General features: G+C 40.9%; 1 protein-coding gene, 1 long non-coding RNA gene and 1 other non-coding gene across 7 annotated transcripts; 2 read left to right on the forward strand and 1 right to left on the reverse strand.

The window, feature by feature from the left end:
- The first annotated feature begins 2,471 nt into the window (after nt 1-2,471).
- Nucleotides 2,472-2,596, forward strand: LOC132351377 (small nucleolar RNA SNORA27). Its single transcript, XR_009498311.1, has one exon. It is a non-coding gene; the product is annotated as a small nucleolar RNA SNORA27 (small nucleolar RNA).
- LOC132350538 (uncharacterized) lies at nt 2,480-3,389 on the reverse strand. Its single transcript, XR_009497943.1, has 3 exons — nt 3,155-3,389; nt 2,676-2,755; nt 2,480-2,578 (listed from the first exon to the last, which is right to left on the reverse strand). It is a non-coding gene; the product is annotated as an uncharacterized LOC132350538 (long non-coding RNA).
- Nucleotides 3,390-3,460: 71 nt separating this feature from the next.
- SAR1A (secretion associated Ras related GTPase 1A) lies at nt 3,461-15,457 on the forward strand. 5 transcript variants are annotated; one of them, XM_059899742.1, is made up of 8 exons: nt 3,461-3,578; nt 3,968-4,028; nt 7,193-7,266; nt 7,401-7,520; nt 7,949-8,014; nt 11,061-11,164; nt 13,964-14,095; nt 15,301-15,457. In XM_059899742.1, exons 3-8 carry the CDS (start codon nt 7,209-7,211, stop codon nt 15,415-15,417), a joined length of 597 nt encoding a protein of 198 aa, XP_059755725.1. In that variant the 5' UTR covers nt 3,461-3,578; nt 3,968-4,028; nt 7,193-7,208; the 3' UTR covers nt 15,418-15,457. The 5 variants fall into 5 exon arrangements, with proteins under 5 accessions (XP_059755725.1, XP_059755726.1, XP_059755727.1 ...); XM_059899743.1 differs by having other exon boundaries at nt 7,197-7,266; XM_059899744.1 differs by lacking the exon at nt 3,968-4,028.
- Nucleotides 15,458-19,119: the final 3,662 nt, after the last annotated feature.

The following is a 19,119-nucleotide window of genomic DNA, read 5'->3' on the forward strand; positions in this document are numbered from 1 at the left end:
GTCGGGGGGCAAGTGCAAAATACACAAACATGAAGCTCATGCTTTGCTTGATAAAAATCCTTTGTCTCTGCCCCAGGAGTCTCGTGTTTGCCAGTATCCATGGAAGTGTGCCTGGCTAACTCATTAGGTAAAGTCTCAGAACTTTCCCAATTCTTAACCACCTACCCCACACCTTTCCCACCTCACCTCCTGCTACTACTTCCCTTTTCACCCTGCCTGGCTATGCTGGCCTCCCAGCTGTTCCTGGAACCTGCCATGAACATTCCTCCTTGAGGCCTCTGCACATGCTGTGCTGTCAGCCTGGAACATTTTACCCCCAGATGTCCTTCAGGTCCTGTCCAAATGGCACCTTGGTGGGGCCTTCCTTGACTACTCTCTACAACAGCCTCGCCACCAATAAACAGGTCGACTTTTGCCAACCTGATGGGTGAAAATGGTATCTCAGTGAGCTTTAAATTTATTAACTTTTGGGGGCTTCCCTGGTGGCGCAGTGGTTGAGAATCTGCCTGCCAATGCAGGGGACACGGGTTCGAGCCCTGGTCTGGGAAGATCCCACATGCCGCGGAGCAACTAGGCCCGTGAGCCGCAACTACTGAGCCTGCGCGTCTGGAGCCTGTGCTCCGCAACAAGAGAGGCCGCGACAGTGAGAGGCCCGCGCACCGCGATGAAGAGTGGCCCCCCGCTCACCACAACTAGAGAAAGCCCTCACACAGAAACGAAGACCCAACACACCCAAAAATAAATTAATTAATTTAAAAAAATTTATTAACTTTTGTTATTTTCTGTATCTATTATATTTCTGAGTTTATTATGATTAAGAGCCATGTATTTCCTTTCCTGATAATCATCTGATTCTCTCCTTGTCTATTTTTTTTAACAACAGTCTTTTTCATATTAATTTTTCACTTGCCTATGATGTGATTACACATTTTTTCTTGTCATCTGTCTTGAGTTTACGGTGTCATCACTATTGCTGTTTTGCCATATAAAATATTTTTATTTTTCTGTGGTTAAAATTATCAATGTTTTCTTTTATGGCTTCTGGATTTTCAATCATAGCCAGAAAGGCCTTCTCTATTCCAGGATGATAAGGAATTCATCCATGCTTTTTTTCTACTTTTCTAGTACTTTTAGGGTGTCATTTTTAAACATATATATCTTTGAATCATTTGGAACTTACTTGATGTGGCATGTGACTTATAAATTCAACTTTTACGTTTTCTTGACAACCCAACTGTCCCAACCCTTTTATTATTTATTTATTTTAAGCACATAATTGAAACACTTCTTGAAAACGTACTCTGAAAAAATTGCTTACGTGCACAACAATGCCTCTTTCACCCATTTTAGAGGTGGGTACACTGTGGTTTGGGGCATTTGTCAACTTGACCAAGGCTGCCCAGCTGGTAAGTGAAGTTTGCAGCTCTCCTGAGAATCTGCCTATGTGCTCCCTCCTTCCTCCTGAGTCCCCCAAATCATCCTTGTGGTTTGGAAGCCTCTTACCTTACAGCCAGGCTTCTAACAAGGCCCGGTAGTCCAACGCATTAACTTGCACCATTAACTTGCAACAGGGCCAACTTATGCCTCCAGGTGTGCACACCAGGGTTCCAAAACCTCTGGACATAGTTCCCCTGGTTTAGTCAAAGCTGGTGAGAGGCCTCAGAACATAGCCCGACCCCTTTCAAATGTGTCTGGGCGGGATTCACACTCAATGCAGAAGACTCACAGGATGAAAGGAGGGGGAAGGTGGTGAGCTTGCCTATCCAGCCCCCTCTGAGTATTGTTGGAGTTGCCAGGTGCCATTTTATCTTTTTAAAATTTTATTGTTTAAAATTAACTTTTGGGGACTTCCCCGGTGGTCCAGTGGTTAAGACTCCTTGCTTCCGATGCAGGGGGCGCAGCTTCGATCCCTGGCTGGGGAACTAAGATCCCACACGCCACGCAGAGTGGGCAAAAAATAAAAAAATAAATAAAATTAACTTTTATTGGAATATAGTTGATTTACAATGCTGTGTTAGTTTCTGCTGTACAGCAAAGTGAATCAGTTATATATATACATGTATCCTCTCTTTTTTAGAATCTATTCCCATATAGGTCATTACAGAGTATTGAGTAGAGTTCCCTGTGCTATACAGGAGGTCCTTATTAGTTATCTATTTTATATATAGTAGTGTGTATATGTCAATCCCAATCTCCCAGTTTATCCCTCCCCCTACCCAGGTGCCACTTTAATTTTATTTCTGCATGTATCTGAGTTTATATCTGTACTTCGTTCCATTGGTTTGTGTGCCTTTTTGTGCACTAGTACCAAACTGTTTTAATTACTGAGGATCTATAATGTTTTAATATCTGATAGTGCTAGATCCCTCTCGTTGTTGTTCTTCTTCAGAGCCTGTTTTCTGACTATTCTTGTTTATTTTTCCATTTGAATTTTAGGAACAAACAGGGTAGTTTAAAAAACACACACATAACACTCCCCTTTCACTTTGCCAACTGGACTTGTCTTTATTGGTCATTCAAGTGGGGCAAAGGAAATACCCTTTTAAAACTCAAGTAAACGGGGTGTTTGTCTCATAACCTGTCAGAGGAAACAAATTGTAATAAAAACACACACATAATAATTAATCCTATTAGTTCTTTTACAGGAATCATGTTAAATTTGTAATTTTACTTACAGAAAATTGAGATCTTTATGATACTGAGTCTTCCCATCCAAAAGCATCATTCATCTTTCCATTTGACTCAGTTTTCTTATCTGTAAAATCGGAGTAATAATACCAATCTCATAGGGCTGTCCTCAGAATTAAATGAGCAAATGCAGGTGAAGGAACCAATGATTTGGTTTGGAAGTGATTTGCCACTTCCTAGGGTATGAACTCGGGCTTGGTTACCACAGTATTCTGAACTTCGGTTCTCTCATTTGTAAACTGGGGATAACAATAGTATCTGCTTCACAGGGCCGTAATGAAAGGGTCAAATGAAATGAGGCCTGCAAAGTACTCAGTGCACTGGAACATAAGTACTCAATGAATATTAGCTGTTCTTCTAGAAAACAGGCTATCCCAGGGAACTGCGATTTAACGCAGAAGCTCGCTGGGATCCATCTTAGGTCGAGGGCTCTGAGGTCAACTCTTCCTTCCGAGAACCTACCTACCTGCTGGTCGCCACTTCTGATTTTCCCCCAGCGTCTGGGAACGCACTCGGCCGGATTTGAAGCCGTCTAGGTCCTCCGCGAGACTCCAGGATGATGCCCCCACCCTCCTGGCCTTGGCGCTGCCACGTCTCGCGGATCCCGCACTCCCTACGGGAGGAGACGGGGCCAAGTCGGGCCCGCCCCCGAGAGCCTTCGTCTCGCCTGAGGCCCGCCCCTCCGCGGTCCCAGTCGCTGGTAGGGCGGCACCGGGTGTCAGAGCGCCGTGACGCTACGAAGGGGCGGGGGCGAGCACGCGCCCGGAAGTCCCGGGGGAGGGGGTGTGACGTATATCCGGCGAGTAGGTGGCGGTCCCGGGTGCTTCTGGGCTCTGTGCTCTGAGGGAGGGTCCAAGCCGCCTGCCGCCGCCGGAGGAGCCCCTTAGGCCGTGAGTCGGGGGCCGCGGCGAAGGAGGGAGCCGGGGCCGGAGGGGATGGGGTGGCCGGGGGAGAGGGTCGGGGCGGAGGCCGGCGCAGGCGGGTTTGTGGGGGGGAAGTGACACGCAGGCGGTTCTGTGGGGCCGCGGGACTCATTCTGGGCGGGGACGGGCCGGCTTGGCCGGGTCTGCTCGGTCCCCTGCCGGCCTCTCGGGTATCGGGTCCATAGCATTCCGCTCGGGGGTCTTGCAGCTGCAGGATAACAGTTTTCCTGTCGGTACCGTGCGCTCCGGTTTACGAATCGGCTTCACATCCCCTGTCTCAGATGAGCCTCAGCCCTCGGTGGGGTGGATTGAAGTCCTTGATGATTATCCTTTTTTTTTTTTTTTTTTTTTTACAGATTCGGGGACTAAGGCTCGTTGAGGCACAGTGAATTGCCCAAGGCCCCGCAGATAGCAAGTGTGAGCGTTCGAACCAGATCTCCTGGCTCCTAGTCCAGGGCTCTCCCCACCCCCACTTCAGCTGTGTGTTATCATCTGCTGCTGTCCTGGGTCGAACCCCGTGTTTTCTTCTTCCGCTTCCCCCTTTTTCCCCTCTCTCTTAAGTGCATGGAAAAAAATCTCTGTTAGTATTCTCCCTTGTTCTCGTCTTTTCTCCTTTACCGCGGTGCATCTGCTTAGGTTGTGACAGGGGGCTTTACAGAGTCTTGCAATGGGGCTGACCTTTGACGTTTACCCTGCCGCCAAGCAGAGTTTCTTAGCTAAAAACCAGTGGCTTGCTACCCCCAGATCTGTCTGAAACGGTGTCTTCAAGTTGCTCTGAGCATGAATAAGAAGTAATGAGTATGTATAAGAAGTGATTAGCATAGATTTTTTATTGGTTAATTGTCAGTCTAGTGCTCCTCCTTTTTATTTATTTGAATCAGTCAGTCCTGAAATTTGCAAATGTTAGTTTTAGGTACGTTGGCAGTGCTTTTGTTGGTAGTTAGAGCCCTTAGATTGTAGTCTAATTTGCCATAAGGTGCCAGAAGGTGGTAAAGTGGATCAAGGATAGAAAAGGAATAAAATGCTAGTTATTAACATATCGTTCAGAAGTTGTGATGAGTTGTAAGGAAGAAAACAGTAGATTATCATCTGTGTAGTTGGTGGTTTAAGGAAGCTTTATGTTTTTATAAAGCAGTTTTGTGATTTGCGTTGGAATTTTATGTGATATTAACAGGAAGAGCTTTGGCTTTGGCATTAAAAGAGGAGGGTTTAAGTCCTGGCATTGTTACTTTTTCAGCTGAGCAGTCTTGGTTAAGCTAGCTAATCTAGGACCATCAGCATCCTCGTCTTGTTAAATGAGGCTAAGGATTTCTACCTCATAGGGTTGGTGTGAGGCTGAAATGAGATGTATGTGCAGGCGCTGTATAAACTGAAAAACTACTCACGAGGGGGTACAAAGCCTAAGATCTCAAGGATGGAGGAGCCATCAGAGACATTTCCTTAACTTTGGGTAACAATACAGTGCAACTCTTTGGGTCCAGTAAGGGGCTTTATTATTTTTTAACATCACCTGAAGAGTTTCTTCAAGTACTTTCCATATATCATTTTGGAGGGAAGAATTATGGGACTTTTAAAGCAGGGATGTCAAGGGAAAATAAATTGGAAAGTCAAAGTAGTTCAGTTAACTGTGAAAAATTCCCTAAAATGGGCTTTTCCCCTTGTCACGTTGGGAGAATTTATCTAGTTGGGAATACTTCGAAAATGATGTAGTAAAACTTTACAGACTATCTAGAAAGTAATGACTGCAAACCAGCGTAGTATAAATGAATATGTAAGTGTTGGGTTTTAAAGTCGTAATCATTGGGAGTGACCTTAATGAGAGGTGCTCTCTAAAGGCGAGCCCTGCTTCTCCAAGTGGTAGACGGAGAAAATAGGGAAGGATGACTGGTTTGGTGGGATTGCAGAGGAGAGGCACATTGTTCTTTTACTTAACCTACAGTGGAAACTTAAGCACAGGAACTTTGTAAGTATACTTAAGTCATTGGACTTCTTAAAGTAGAGACAAAGTTTCCAGACAAAACTATTATTTAACATACTAAATTTGGTTTTTCTGCCAAAATATATTTTGATGTTACTGAAGAGGGGAAAAAAACCTTAATTTAGTATCCTTTTTTTTTGGCCGCACTGCGTGGCATGCAGAATTTCCCTGAACAGGGATGGAACCCGTGCCCCCTGCAGTGGAAGTACGGAGTCTTAACCACTGGACCACTGGGGAAGTCCTAGGATCTTTTTGTAAAAGCTTTTTCCTTCAGTCTCCACCCCACCCAAACTCCCAAGCTTCATTTGGCCCTTCTATGGTAAGAGCCATAGAAGATAAGCACTAAAGCAGTCCCTAAAGTTTACATGTCAGGCCACAGGGCTGATTTAAAAAAAACGCAGTAATTGGATGAAAAAGAAAATTAACACATACTGTCTCCATTTTTCAATTTCTTCTTCATCTAGCATTCTTTGAATGAAGAATATAGGTGGGTTTTTGTGGCTAACCCTTTTACAGTAAACTTCTGTTTACTTTTTTAAAAAAACAAAACTTAAGCAAATTTGTTTGATAGCAGTTGGCCACCTTGTGTTCAGGTGTTCTTGCTGATGGAGAGGAGTGAAAATGGGGGATCATTCTTTTTTCTGCACCGAATCTGAGATATTGAGACAGAAGTTCAGTGTGATCAGGACATGCTGACTCTGAGAGACCTTAACACCCACCATTGGCTCTAAATCCTACCCTCTTAACATTCAGAGGTCCTCTTGCTTATTCCCCACTGTATGTAGACCTTTTAGGAGCTTCAGGTCATCATCTGTATTGTCTAGGCTTATGGGAAACAGTAGAAAAAGTGGTGTTAATATCAGTATTGAGGTATGTACTTGTCTAGGAACCTACCTCTATGCCCTGAATGAGTATTCTTATTTTAAGAAAGTCCGTATTTGTAAAATGGGTTAGGTAGGTCTTGATTATTCACATTATGATCGGATTCTCTTATCTCTTCATGGCTCTCCATTATAGTGATATCATCTTTTTTTAAGTTGAGATACATATTATAAGAGGGGTTAAACAAATATTAAGAAGAGATAGCATTGGTAAATGGAGCAGTGCAAATTGTGCCAGCTAGTAGGATTTTGGTAACCTTGTTTTTTAGAGTTGTTTGCAAGGATGGGTTAATATGCTTTTCATTCAGGTTAATATGCCTTTATTCTTATTTTCTACTTAGTTCATCAGTGTGACAGTTTGATCCAGATTATTGATGGGGCTGATTTCCTAGAAGTTTTGCTAACTGGTAGACAGCAGTGGTGTATCTAGGGAATGCGAATGAGCAGCTGCCTGGAGGAGTGAATCACACAGTAAAAGAGGAAAGTATATCTTTAACTCCTAGTCTTCTGAGTATCATAGATTGAAAACTTAGAAAACCAGAAGTTTGTGCAGATCTGAGGACCCCAGAGACTTCCCTCCAGAGTGCACAATCCTTTGTTTTCTTATGCCTCAAAACATGGGACTGTAAACATGCATCAGGGCCAGCAAGTGAGAGTTAACTTCTCCAGAAATATACTAGCATTCAGAAAGCTAATGTTTGCTGCTTTCCTATTTTATACAGGTAGTAAGCATTAATAATGTCTTTCATCTTTGAGTGGCTCTACAATGGCTTCAGCAGTGTGCTCCAGTTCCTAGGTAAAGCCATTTCCTTGAAATATATCATAGGTTTCAAACTATGTGTATTTCCTGTAACCATTTAAATGTTGATACAAGTAGGCTTTGGTGTGTAGAGAGCACATTAAGTTAACTTTTTTTTTTTTCTTTTTTAGGACTCTACAAGAAATCTGGAAAACTTGTATTCTTGGGTTTGGACAATGCAGGCAAAACCACTCTTCTACACATGCTCAAAGATGACAGATTGGGCCAACATGTTCCAACATTACATCCGAGTAGGTTTGAAAATACCTGGTGACCTTTTGATATTTGAGGGTCAGTGTCAGGGCTATAGGATGAATCCCAAGTTGATTCAGTTCTGTTATTAACTGAAGCCCCAAAAGACAGCTTACTTGAAAAAAAATTCCTTATAGGACACACTCAGGTCAAACACCCATAAATCTAAACCTCTGGAACTTTGTCACTATCTGTTCTCACTAGTCCTGCAATGGGACACATCTCCCATATCTACTTCTAAGGAGCAGCAAACACCTTGGAGGAAAAGAGACTTGGCTTTTTAGAATTATTTAAGAGTGTTTTCACCCTTGTATCCTTTTCTTTACATAGTGAAAGCTTCATTAGGTTTTGCATTTGTATTGGATTAGAATACTGGTAGTTGGGCCTTGTTGGATGGAGAAGTTTATTTCCTTCCTTTATTTTTCAGCATCAGAAGAGCTGACAATTGCTGGAATGACTTTTACAACTTTTGATCTTGGTGGGCATGAGCAAGGTAAGAGATGATTCAGTGGAAGGGTGGTTGACTTCTGGTTCATTTTGTTCCCCTTCTTTTTTAAAGCAGTGTGTCATATATACCTTTTAAATTGCTTGAGATCTTACTTAATGAAGTTGTTTTATTCACTTATTATTTTTAAGTAATTTCAAACTTGCCAAAAGTTGCATAAATAATACAGAGAACTCCCCTCCTTTATAACTTTTGCCCAAGTTTATTAGTCTCCCTCTCTGTGTAATACACGTTAATATTTATTTTTCTTGACCCTTTTGTGAGTTCATCATGTTCTTTTACTCCTTAAATACTTTAATGCATGTTTCCTAATAACAAGAATATTCCCTTATATAATCATAATAATTATCAGACCCAGGAAGCTTTATTTGTCTACTCTATAGTGTATATTCCCTTTTTTTGTCATTTGTTCTAATAATCTCTTTTATAGCATTTTTCCTCTTATGCAAGATCCATTACAATATCACATATTGAATTTAATCATGTCTTTCTTGTATCAGTTATTCAATGGAGTTAAAGTATGTCGGAAATTAAGTTATCTGTAAGTAATTTTAAATTTGTCAGAAGTAAAAATAAAAGCAAAAAGAATACAGTGACTATTTGTGACCACCGTGATCTGAATTGATTTTTTGTATACTCTCCCCATTTGGGGCAGTTGGTGGAACATTTTCTTCTGCCTTCTTGCTCTCCATTTGGTTCCCAGTTCTTGTCAGGTGTTTTGGAGATATGCAGAATGGGGCATCTTTATCCGATCAATGCCCACTTTACATTTGGCAAGACTCTAGGCTTAGGAGTAAAACATTTAAGATGTGGGAATAAATATTCTGGGAAGGTAGAAGAAAGAACCTATTGAGATTCTGTCAGGTTTACTCATTTGTTATTAAATTGAGTTGAGATGTCTCCTTTTGGAGCATTATGTTATTAGGTTGAATCTAATACAGTTTTTTTTAAAGTATAGTTTTAAAAAAAATAGAATATTGGTAATTGTAAATGTAAAGTCAGATAATTTTAGCTAGAAGGCTGAGAAGAGATCCAAATAATTTTATAGTCAGTGACTTCATTAACGTATAATTACATTTATTCATTTATTATTTACATCCTACAAAATCATTTATGTAGTATGCTCACCATCACATAAAATACCTAAACAGAAGGAAGATTGAAAGAAAATATACAGAAACATTAGTAGTGGCTGTGTATTGATGGAGGATTATAGATTATCTTGCTTCCTTTTTTTCTGTAATGAGCTTGTATTATTTCCATTTGGGTAGGGATGGGTGTATGGTGTCTTTTCTGCTTCTTTCAAAAGTATTTGTAACTACTTACAAATTTAAATTCAGAGATAACGCGGTTATAAGCTGAACTGAGACCATCTGGAGAATGCAGAAGGAGTAGGTGTTCTTAGACACCTGAACTGGGAATTGTGTATTATTTGGTGTGATAAATTTAGCTTTCAGGTTTTGATAGAGAAGGGAAATGCGTTTATGTACAGATGGTCCCCAACTTAATGATGGTTCGACTTAAGATTTTTTGACTTTATGGTGATGCAAAAGTGATACGTATTTAGTAGAAACTGTACTTCAGATTTTGAATTTTGATCTTTTCCCAGGCTAACCACGTATAGTATTGTACCATACATAGTCTCTCATCATGCGGGGCAGCTCCCAGTCAGCCAGGTGATCCCGAGGGTAAACAACTGATATACTTACAAACATTCTGCACCGATGCAACCATTCTGTTTTCCACTTTCAGTACGATGTTCAATAAATTACGTGAGAGATTCAACACATTATAAAATAGGTTTTGTGTTACTTGATTTTGCCCAACCATAGGCTGATGTAAGTGTTCTGAGCACTTTTAAGGTAGGCTAGGCTAAGCTCTGGTAGGTGTATTAAATGCATTTTTGACTTACGAGATTTTCAATTTACAATCGATTTATCGGGACATAACCCCATTGTTAGTCAAGAAAAATCTGTACATAGTTTTGTTTTGTTTGAGGAAAATTTACTTAACAGAAACACTTTTTCATAATAACCTAGCCACCATTTTACACAAATTACTAAAATGCTATACATTTGGAGGTTTCCTTTTTTTTTTTTTTTGGTATAACTTAAAAATTTTTAACTTACGCAAGTAGTCCAGGCTCAATGTCACATATTCAGTATACAATCAGTATTCAAATATGGGAGATAAAAGTGAAATTCCCCGACCTCCCCTTCCCAGTCCCACTCTTCAGAGGTAACCATTGTTAAATGTTTGATGATTTTAGACACCTAGAGATGCTTCCTTAATCATCCCATTGAAAGGACCAGAAATGAATGGCTTAGAAATTATAATACAATTAAAGCATTACTTCCCAGACCATTATCACTTCATGTCATAAACAAAAAAATAAAATTTATAGGGCACACTGGGTTAAATAAGGAAACTGAGGTAATTGGCCTGGGAACTTCAACCACCTGTCAAGCCTAGTCTCCCTATGGGCTGCGTGGATGAATGTGTCAGTACGCTTACACATTGGTTACTTAGGAACACATTGGTTACTTGGGACGAAAGTTATATTGAAAAGTAATTTGCATCCTGATATTTTAACTCAGAGGTTGCAAACTAAAATGGCTCCAGGGGTGAGGTAGGTCATTTAAGTGAGTGAAATTGGGAGTAAGTAGGGAGTGGTGGTAACTTTTTCAGACTGAAGAACTGAGACCTCATCTAAAAGGGTAGCCACCACTCAGTTCCAGCTGTTATTATCCATCCAGCATGTGGATAGGTAGGCATGGGATTGCCAGATGTTGTACTTTTTCAGAAAGTCAGGCAGAAAACCCTGATTTTCAGATTTTAAAACATCAGATTCAGTTCATGGACCATCAGTTTATATCCTCTGTCTGACTTAATACTGGCTAGGACTTGGAGAATCTATACAGAGTCTAATGCTATTGAAACCTGGCCAGGATTTGTCTACTTTATAGACCATTTGGTTATTCATTTTCAGTATATATGTTTTTAAATTGATGCAACTGCAAACTTTGTCTTTTAGCCCGTCGAGTTTGGAAAAATTATCTCCCTGCAATTAATGGGATTGTCTTTCTGGTGGACTGTGCAGATCATCCTCGACTCATGGAATCCAAAGTTGAGCTTAATGTATGTTTACATTTTTTTCCTTTCTTGGCCTCTGTTTAAGAAATACAGCTCAGTAGTGCTAATACTTAATCATTCCAGTTAACATTTGGTAAAAGTCCTAGTTACAGGAAGAAAGTGTTTTAAAATCTAAGACATTGCTTTTCGATGCTCTGAGGAAACTTGGCTCGAACACGAGCAAATTAACTTTGCTTGTATCTGTCATAGGGTGACTCTTTGTGCAGTTTGCTCAGGACACTCCTCAGTTAATGCCTGTTTTCCCAGCATAATTAATGTCTTTCCCTTTCACATATCACATATGTTTCCTGTTTATGAAGTGTTGGCATAGTGAAACCTTAAAGGAGCTATTAGTGTTCTTTGCGTTTTTGAATCTGTGTTCTCAGGTTGTGCCTGCCCACTCTTGCACTGAGTGACTTGTCAGATCTTAATAGTCTATTCTGTCTTCAGTTTCAGTCACGTGCAGTGTTTGATACTAACTAGGACTCACCTCAGGTTTTTTCCTTTCTCAGCATTGCATTTTCTTGGCTTGATAACTTCTGTAATGTTGCCTTTGTAATGCCTACTGTGTTACCCTGTGCCTCTTCTCTTTCATTTACAACTGTCTCTCTGCATTTTTGTTGCTGGCAATTTGAACCTCTCAGGTTTAAGTATGTTTGTTGAAGCTCTAGTCTCATGGAGAATCGCCTACAGGGCAGTCCTTCCCTTACTTGACCTCTTGGCGCTGGTCATTCTCTCTCTAAACTCCCCTTTACATTCTTGGTGTTGGTGCTTTCTCTCTGGCTGATACTTCTCAGAGTCTTTCACAAGCACCTGTTCCCCTGCTTAGCCCTTAAATCTTGGTGCTTTCCCAGGCTAGTCCAGGCTTCTCCCATTCCTTCATCTGCAACCCACATCCCAGTGACCCCCAGACGGATTTCTCTTGTTTAAACCTCTCTTGTGCTCCAGCCTCATACATAGTGCTACTTATTAGAAACTCTACCTACCATTTCTGTTCTCCCAGAATGGAACTGTTCATTTTCCCTCATCTACGTGGACATGCAGTGAATTACTGTAGATTCCACCACCACCCTGCCAAATACTATAATTCTGGAAGGAACTTACTCAGACTTCTTTGCCCTACTTAATATCCTTGAATAGATCTCTTACCACTTTGGGGATAAAATCCACAGATCTTTTGCTTAGCACGTAAGATCTTTCTTGATCTTTCCTCGTTTATTTCTTCAGCTTTTCTCTCTATTGCCTACCTTGAACTACATTCCAAACATAGATAACAACTTGTTCTCCCTTGCATATGCAGAAGTAACTGTCTCTGCCTGGTTTTCTCACCTGACCCTTACCCCCTTTTGCTGGTAAATTTCTAAATGTCCTTTTAAGAGATTTCAGAGTTCAGGTATGACTGCTTCTGGGAAGCCTTCTCTGACCTCTCAGACTGTTAAACTCTCCATCTTATCAGTGTCTGTTGTCTTTGCTGATTTTCTTTTAGGTCTCTCCCATCGGACTGTGAACTTAGATGCTAGGGACCTTGTCTTATTTCTTTGTGAAACCCCTGTACCTAGTAAAGCCTCGGGCACATAATACGCACTTTGTTAGTATTTAATGAATGAATGACATTCTTACTCTGATTTTGTATAACATTTCCTGGAACTTGAGATGTTCAAAGTAGGTTTCTCTTCAACTCTGCTCTTCTTTCCTAGCTTTTCCTGTCAGTGAAATAGATTCCCAGGCTTGAAATCTCTGCCAGCTTCGAATCCTGTGTTGTCTGTCTTATCATTTAGATACCAGTCTCTTCACTTCTTTCTCCAGAATGCCTGCTGCACTGTTCATTACCTGCTGCTAGCTTAGGCTAGATCATCATCCCTTACCTGAGCACCACCGGTAGATACTATTTGCAAATTCATTGTACTACAAGTGTAGATTCTATCTAATAATTTTCTGGATTTGGGGTCTTTGGGATCTATTGTAGCTGACTTCTCAGAGTGGCACCATAATGCTTGTCATCCCTTCCCAACCCATTTACTCTGTCAACACATGTCACCATAAATGCTTTAATCCAGCCAGGTGATACTCCATGTGGCTTCCTGAATTCTTTTCCTGCCGTAAAGCCATTGCTTATATTCTTCCTTCTTTGGATTCTGCCTATCCACACCCTGCCCCTCCTTCAGAGTCCAGTTTTGTTTCCACATCTTTGCTAAGACTTTCCTCAAGCCCACATTGCCATTTTATTTTCCTGAACGTCTTTTAGTATTTATATTCTCTTCCTATTCATTGCGACACTTAATCATCCACTTGCCTTGCTTTGCTGACAGATGAATATAGAGTGAGGATTTCTTGAGCCAGGGATATGTCTTACCTTTCCTTTTGTCTTCCTCTCAGTGTCGGAGATAGTGCTTTGCACACATGGGGCATCTAGTGGATATTTGGGGACTCCGGTAGTCATCTTTGAGGCTCTGTAGCCAGAGCTTTGTTCTTCTAGGACAGTGCTCAGGGGAGAGCTGAGGATGGCCTGTGGCTGAGTGATTTAGCTCAGAGTTAAGGTTGGGCAGTTTTGCTGCCTTGCAAATAGACACAGCTTTACATTATAATTGTTTTGAAGCTGTTAGGGGATTTCTAACTAATGTCAAGGTAATTTTTAGGGGCTATAATGTCAAGATTAACTTTTAGTTAATCACTCAGGTATAAATATGGTCAGATTTTCACTTTACATTTGATACCTTATAGACAAGTGAAAGTCAAAGTTGTTTTCATTATTTGGTGGGCTTTTATAGATTCCTCACTCAACTCATTTTTTTATCTTGTCTTTAGGCTTTAATGACTGATGAAACAATATCCAACGTGCCAATCCTTATCTTGGGTAACAAAATTGACAGAACAGATGCAATCAGTGAAGAAAAACTCCGTGAGATATTTGGGCTTTATGGACAGACCACAGGAAAGGCAAGAGAAAAATCTTCAGGGGACATATTATAATGGAAATTCACAGCTTGTGAAACATTCATGTTGTACTATCTAGATTTTACTTGTCTTTCAAAAGTAACTGGGCTTAGTATTTGTTTAACTAGAGGTGATTTGTAGACTCTCTGAAGGCAGGAGCGTGTTCTTTTTTTAACTGTTTTCTAATGAGAGTTTCCTCGGGTATATAAGGATGAAGGAAATGGTAGAAAAAGCAAACTTGTCATTTTAAGAATTTTCTGTCTTTCAAATCCAGTTCTGAGAAATCAATTTTGAAAGCCTCCTTAGCCAGAAATTTTTTTCCACTGGAAATTTCAGGTTATGAAGAGTGATCATTTATATCACTTTCCAAGCATTGAAATCAGAGCACTGGGTTATCCTCAGTGCTCCTTGCTGAAAGAGGTAGGACTGTTACCCCTATTTTGAAGATGAGGAAACTCTGAGAGTTATTGGCTCAGGTCTACACAGCAAGTCAGTGATGAAATCAGGAATAGAACCCAAGTCTTCCAGGTCAGTAGGTTATGCTGTTTCCAGTAGGAAGGAGAACCCTGTTGCAGAAAAGTATGCTTGGGAGAGAAAAATCTAGATCGGCCATAATTACAGGAATCCTGGTCTTTTGAGCTTGGGGTTTTGGCATATTTAATTTTTTAAAATGCCCTTTTCTGGGATCTTCAACTTCGTGACTTTTTTGCATGGCTCCTTAGTCTTGCCTCTTCTTGGTTATCTAGTTCTTTCTAGAAATGCTTCCTTTAATTAAGTTTTCCCTCTTACATGCACATGAATTTTTAATTTTCTTAATGTAACCTGTCATTAGTGTATATTTCTGAATGCTTGTGTTAATGAGGATGTCCTTATTTCTAAGACATCCTGGACTTCTTTTGTCCATGAAAGAGCCTGCTGGTTCTGTGGGTCCCAGTGGCCTTTTTCTTGGTTTGCTGCCATAGCTTTCCAGATGCATGTTGGTGTGTTCAAAGCAAAGGCTCTTCACAGTGAGAGGGAGAACCTGGTAATAGGACTGTGCTGCTTACCTGTCCTGAAAGCACAAACCCCAATGGCCTTGACCACATTTCTGTAATTAATCCCTACTCAGATTTGCTTTTGAGGGACAGAGAAAGTGATTTTTGTTGTCACCTTTCAAGCTTTTCCACGTGGAGACGCTAATGGACCTTTCTTGATTTTGCCTCCCCTAGGGGAATGTGACCCTGAAGGAGCTGAACGCCCGCCCCATGGAAGTGTTCATGTGCAGTGTGCTCAAGAGGCAAGGCTATGGCGAGGGCTTCCGTTGGCTCTCCCAGTATATTGACTGATGTTTGGACAGTGAAAATAAAAGAGTTTTACTTCTCTGGACTGATCCTATTCACAGCTTCCTCATGAACTTTTCTAATAGAACAAGGAAAGCTCTCCGACCATGTCTGGCGTTGAGAAGCCAAGAGTCTCTGTCAGCTCTCTCATCGCCCAGTGGTGACATGTGCTCTTCTCCACACTGTTGGGAGGTAACGCTGCCCCACGTGCTGGTGCAGGTCAGCACCCCGGGACTTGGAAGTGGCAGGATTTGCCGGGTAGAGCTGTGTGCCATCATGGAGCACCTGGAAAGAAAAACACGTCTCACCACTGTGGTTGATTTCAAAAGAAAGTGATTCTATTTTTAAAGAAAGTGTTATTAGTGTAATTGGTGACCCTCCTAATAACTTTTTGAGTTCACAATTTACTTGGTCCAGAGTTTGCTTCTTTTTTTTTTAAACTAGTGAATGGCATTTAGATACTTCATAAAATTATGCACAGATACACGTTGGAGGCCAGAGCTCAGTCAGATGAACAGCAGGCTGGTGAGAGAGGCTCCCATCTCCCTAACTGCCTTGTAGTAGGTGGCACCACCTTGTGCACTGAGCACTAGGAAAGGGCAGAACCCCGGCCTTGCAGTTGAGGCCAGTTCCCACAGTCTCGGGCTACCGTCATTCCTCATCCCAGCATGCATAGCAGATTGTTGACTGCGGAGGAGTTAATTGTAGAGTGGGTTATTGCTATTATTTTTACTCATAAAGTTACAGATTTCAGCCAGTCTTTACTTTTATGCAGTTGTGAAATTTCATTTCCCTCTAGCACCTTTTTCATTTTCAGTTGTAAAAAGTGACTTTTGCCTCATGAAAGACTTGAGAACACATCCCTTGTTGTCACACACTGCAGGTGTGTCTCAGCCATTTTTGCAGATTCTAGGGGAAATTTTTCTGATAGGAGAGTCACACAGGATGAAGTTAACAGCTTAAGGGCTCTTAATTCTGTGAGTTGAGAACTTAAAAATCTGGTATTGTAGCATTTGTTTGAATCTAGGAAAGATTCACTCATTGGGCTTTAAAATTTCCACTTTCAGAATTTGGTTTCTTTATTGGACTCTTCATGAGCTCTGTTTTTTTTATTGGTTATCAACTTATTTTTGGTGTTAAAGGTTAACATCTGTAGCTTTTCCAGATTTTTTGGGGTGGGGTGGGGGGTGTTAGGAAATTGCCTTTCTCCAGTCCAGAAATAATCTGGGGAAACTCTAAGCCAAGAACTTTGTGTCGAGCTGTTCTTTTGGGCATCACTTGTCAGTAAGCACCTGGTATAAAAGCCTCAGCATCCCCAGTAGTGTGATGAGGATTATTTTTATAGCATTCCATTTTCCTAATGCCACGTGTGAAATTGGATTTTCATGGTCTTAACCAATATTTTACCCTTGTAGTAAAGGTTGAAGGGATAGGAGATGGTCTTCATTTGGGAGGATATCTTCATTCATTTTTCCTTTAACGAAAGATAAGAGGTATCTTCCTCAAAACTGAAAATTGTAATGCCGAGGCGTATTTGCAGAGGCCTGAACTAAATTCAGTGGATTGTTGCTTCTAATGTGAGGGCGGGGAAGGTGTGGATAATGTATTCCTGGGGTGAGAGAGTATCGTTCTTTAGTTGGATTTCCCAGTGTTAGTCTTCAGTACTCACCTGTTGGGAAAGCATACTTTTTCACTGCTAGGTACCAAATGCAGAGGCTCAGTGAAGTATAAAGCTGGGAAGAGCATGCCTTTCATTTATTAGCAAGCATAGCTGGTTTGGAAAGGGGTTAAAGCCTTAAGTGAACAAATCTAGCTAACAGTGAATGAACTAGGTAGTTAACTTGCATACTTTTAATTTTCTTTGGCTAAAGGTAACCCATACTTCTCTATCCAGAGATACGAGAGGTATGATTGCTTCAGTGTTAGTTTTCTGGGTTTTTTTTTTTTTATATATTGTCCCTAATCACTTTTTAGCAAGCTAGAAAACTGTGGATTCTACACAGGGCAGCTCTTTGTGAAGGTGGTTTATTTTGGCCACTGGAGAAAGAGTCGGGATTGAAAAATCAAGTGGCAGCAGTCTATTTCTTGCCCCACAGAAATAATATAGATGAAAGAAGCTGCTGTGAGGAACTTGGCTCCTGACAGTATCAGAGCTTTGTACTGGAACTCCCATGAATTGAGACTTTTCATTCTGTTTTATCAGAGTGCATATATGTCCTATTTCAGGAAAAGTAAAACAGTCATTTACAAAAGAAAGTCAATCTGTATCCTAAGCGTTTTAATAAAAAGTTAAAACAAATTTGCTATCTTGCTCCTTTTTTTTGGCATTGGTTTGTTCTGAGTATGAACATAGCATGGCATTTGTTGGGGGGGGGGGTGGGCAAAAGTTCTTCCATACTTACGGGAAGAAATATTTACAATGGGTGTGAGAGACAGACTTTGCTACGGGGGGCCGTGGGGTGTGGGTGGAAAGGCCAGGCCAATTTACACATTCCGCTGGAAGTAATAAATTTAGTACCGTTTGAGAGCCTTGGAACATGCACTGGTCCCAGGATTGGTGGTCATTTCTGCAACAGGAAGGACATGGCAAACTTTTGAACAAAATCTCCTATTAACATGCTAGCAAGGACTGGGTCCAGTTTAGCTGTGTTTCATCATTTGATACAAAATTGGAGAGAATCCATTGAATGCTACATTTGGCAAAATAGAAGGAATGAAACCTGTGCTTGTGCATTTACTAGGCTTGTAGGAAGGTTTGCTTTTAAAAAACGCAAATGAAGTTCTAAAACTAAAGTACTGGAATAAAATAGAATGGGAAGCAAAATGCAACAGGTTCTTTTTGACTGAGTATTAAATTACTGGAGGCATCGAGATTGAAACAAATACAGTGGAATGATGCCATGGGTTTTACGCTTATATGGGTTTGTTTGTGTCATTTGAGTCAGAGCGGAACATGAAAATTAAAGGCTGAGTCAATGAGCCCAGCACTAGGGGGTCTCACCTTGGCTGGTGACTGTGACTTGGGTCTCCACTGCGATGTGCCGTAAACAGAAAAACATGCAAACAGTTCATGCTGGAGGCTTGGGCGTCATTAAAGGAGAATCACTGGACTCCAGAGAGAAGCAATTGCTAGGAAGTTGGATAGTTAATAGGTTTTACTGCGATCAAGCCATCTTGTGTCACAGAACCAAAAGAAGACAGTACCTGCTATAGGAAGACTGCTGATTTCAGTCCTGCCTCGTACTCTAAGGGATCATCATTTATTTCCCTTTCTCAAACAGGTTTGTGTCACTGGGAGCATTGGGCATAACCCTGTGTTGTGCTTGGGATACACCAAGCAGTGTTAGTTTATTCAAAAATTTGAGGCAGAAAGGTTATGTAATTTAAGTAGTAATTGAATATTTTCATTAATGCTGACATAAATATGTATTAAAATAATCTTATTAAAATTACTTTAGTTGACATTGTGATAAACAGACCTTCATAAAATGTCTAGCTTGTGGTGACTGCTTCAGGGATATCCTGCAGCCCCCCAAAACATACTTGTTCGTGTTCCTCTGTCCTCAGGGTGACTTCATCGGAAAAGTAAGGATGTTTTATGTCAGGGTAGAGCAGGGATGGCAAACTACAGCTCGTGGTCCAGATCTGGCCTGCTGCCTGTTTCTGTATGGCCTGTGAGAAAAATTTAAAAAAAAGAATGCAATTTTG

This window comes from Balaenoptera ricei, chromosome 16 (assembly GCF_028023285.1).
Source record: "Balaenoptera ricei isolate mBalRic1 chromosome 16, mBalRic1.hap2, whole genome shotgun sequence".
Lineage (NCBI taxonomy): Eukaryota > Metazoa > Chordata > Mammalia > Artiodactyla > Balaenopteridae > Balaenoptera > Balaenoptera ricei.

Excerpts from the sequence above, each read along its gene's own strand:
- SAR1A (XM_059899742.1), top strand. The coding sequence starts at position 7,209 with ATGTCTTTCATCTTTGAGTGGCTCTACAATGGCTTCAGCAGTGTGCTC. Across the intron at positions 7,521-7,948 it reads TGTTCCAACATTACATCCGA|CATCAGAAGAGCTGACAATT; the intron begins GTAGGTTTGAAA and ends TTTATTTTTCAG. Across the intron at positions 8,015-11,060 it reads TCTTGGTGGGCATGAGCAAG|CCCGTCGAGTTTGGAAAAAT; the intron begins GTAAGAGATGAT and ends TTTGTCTTTTAG.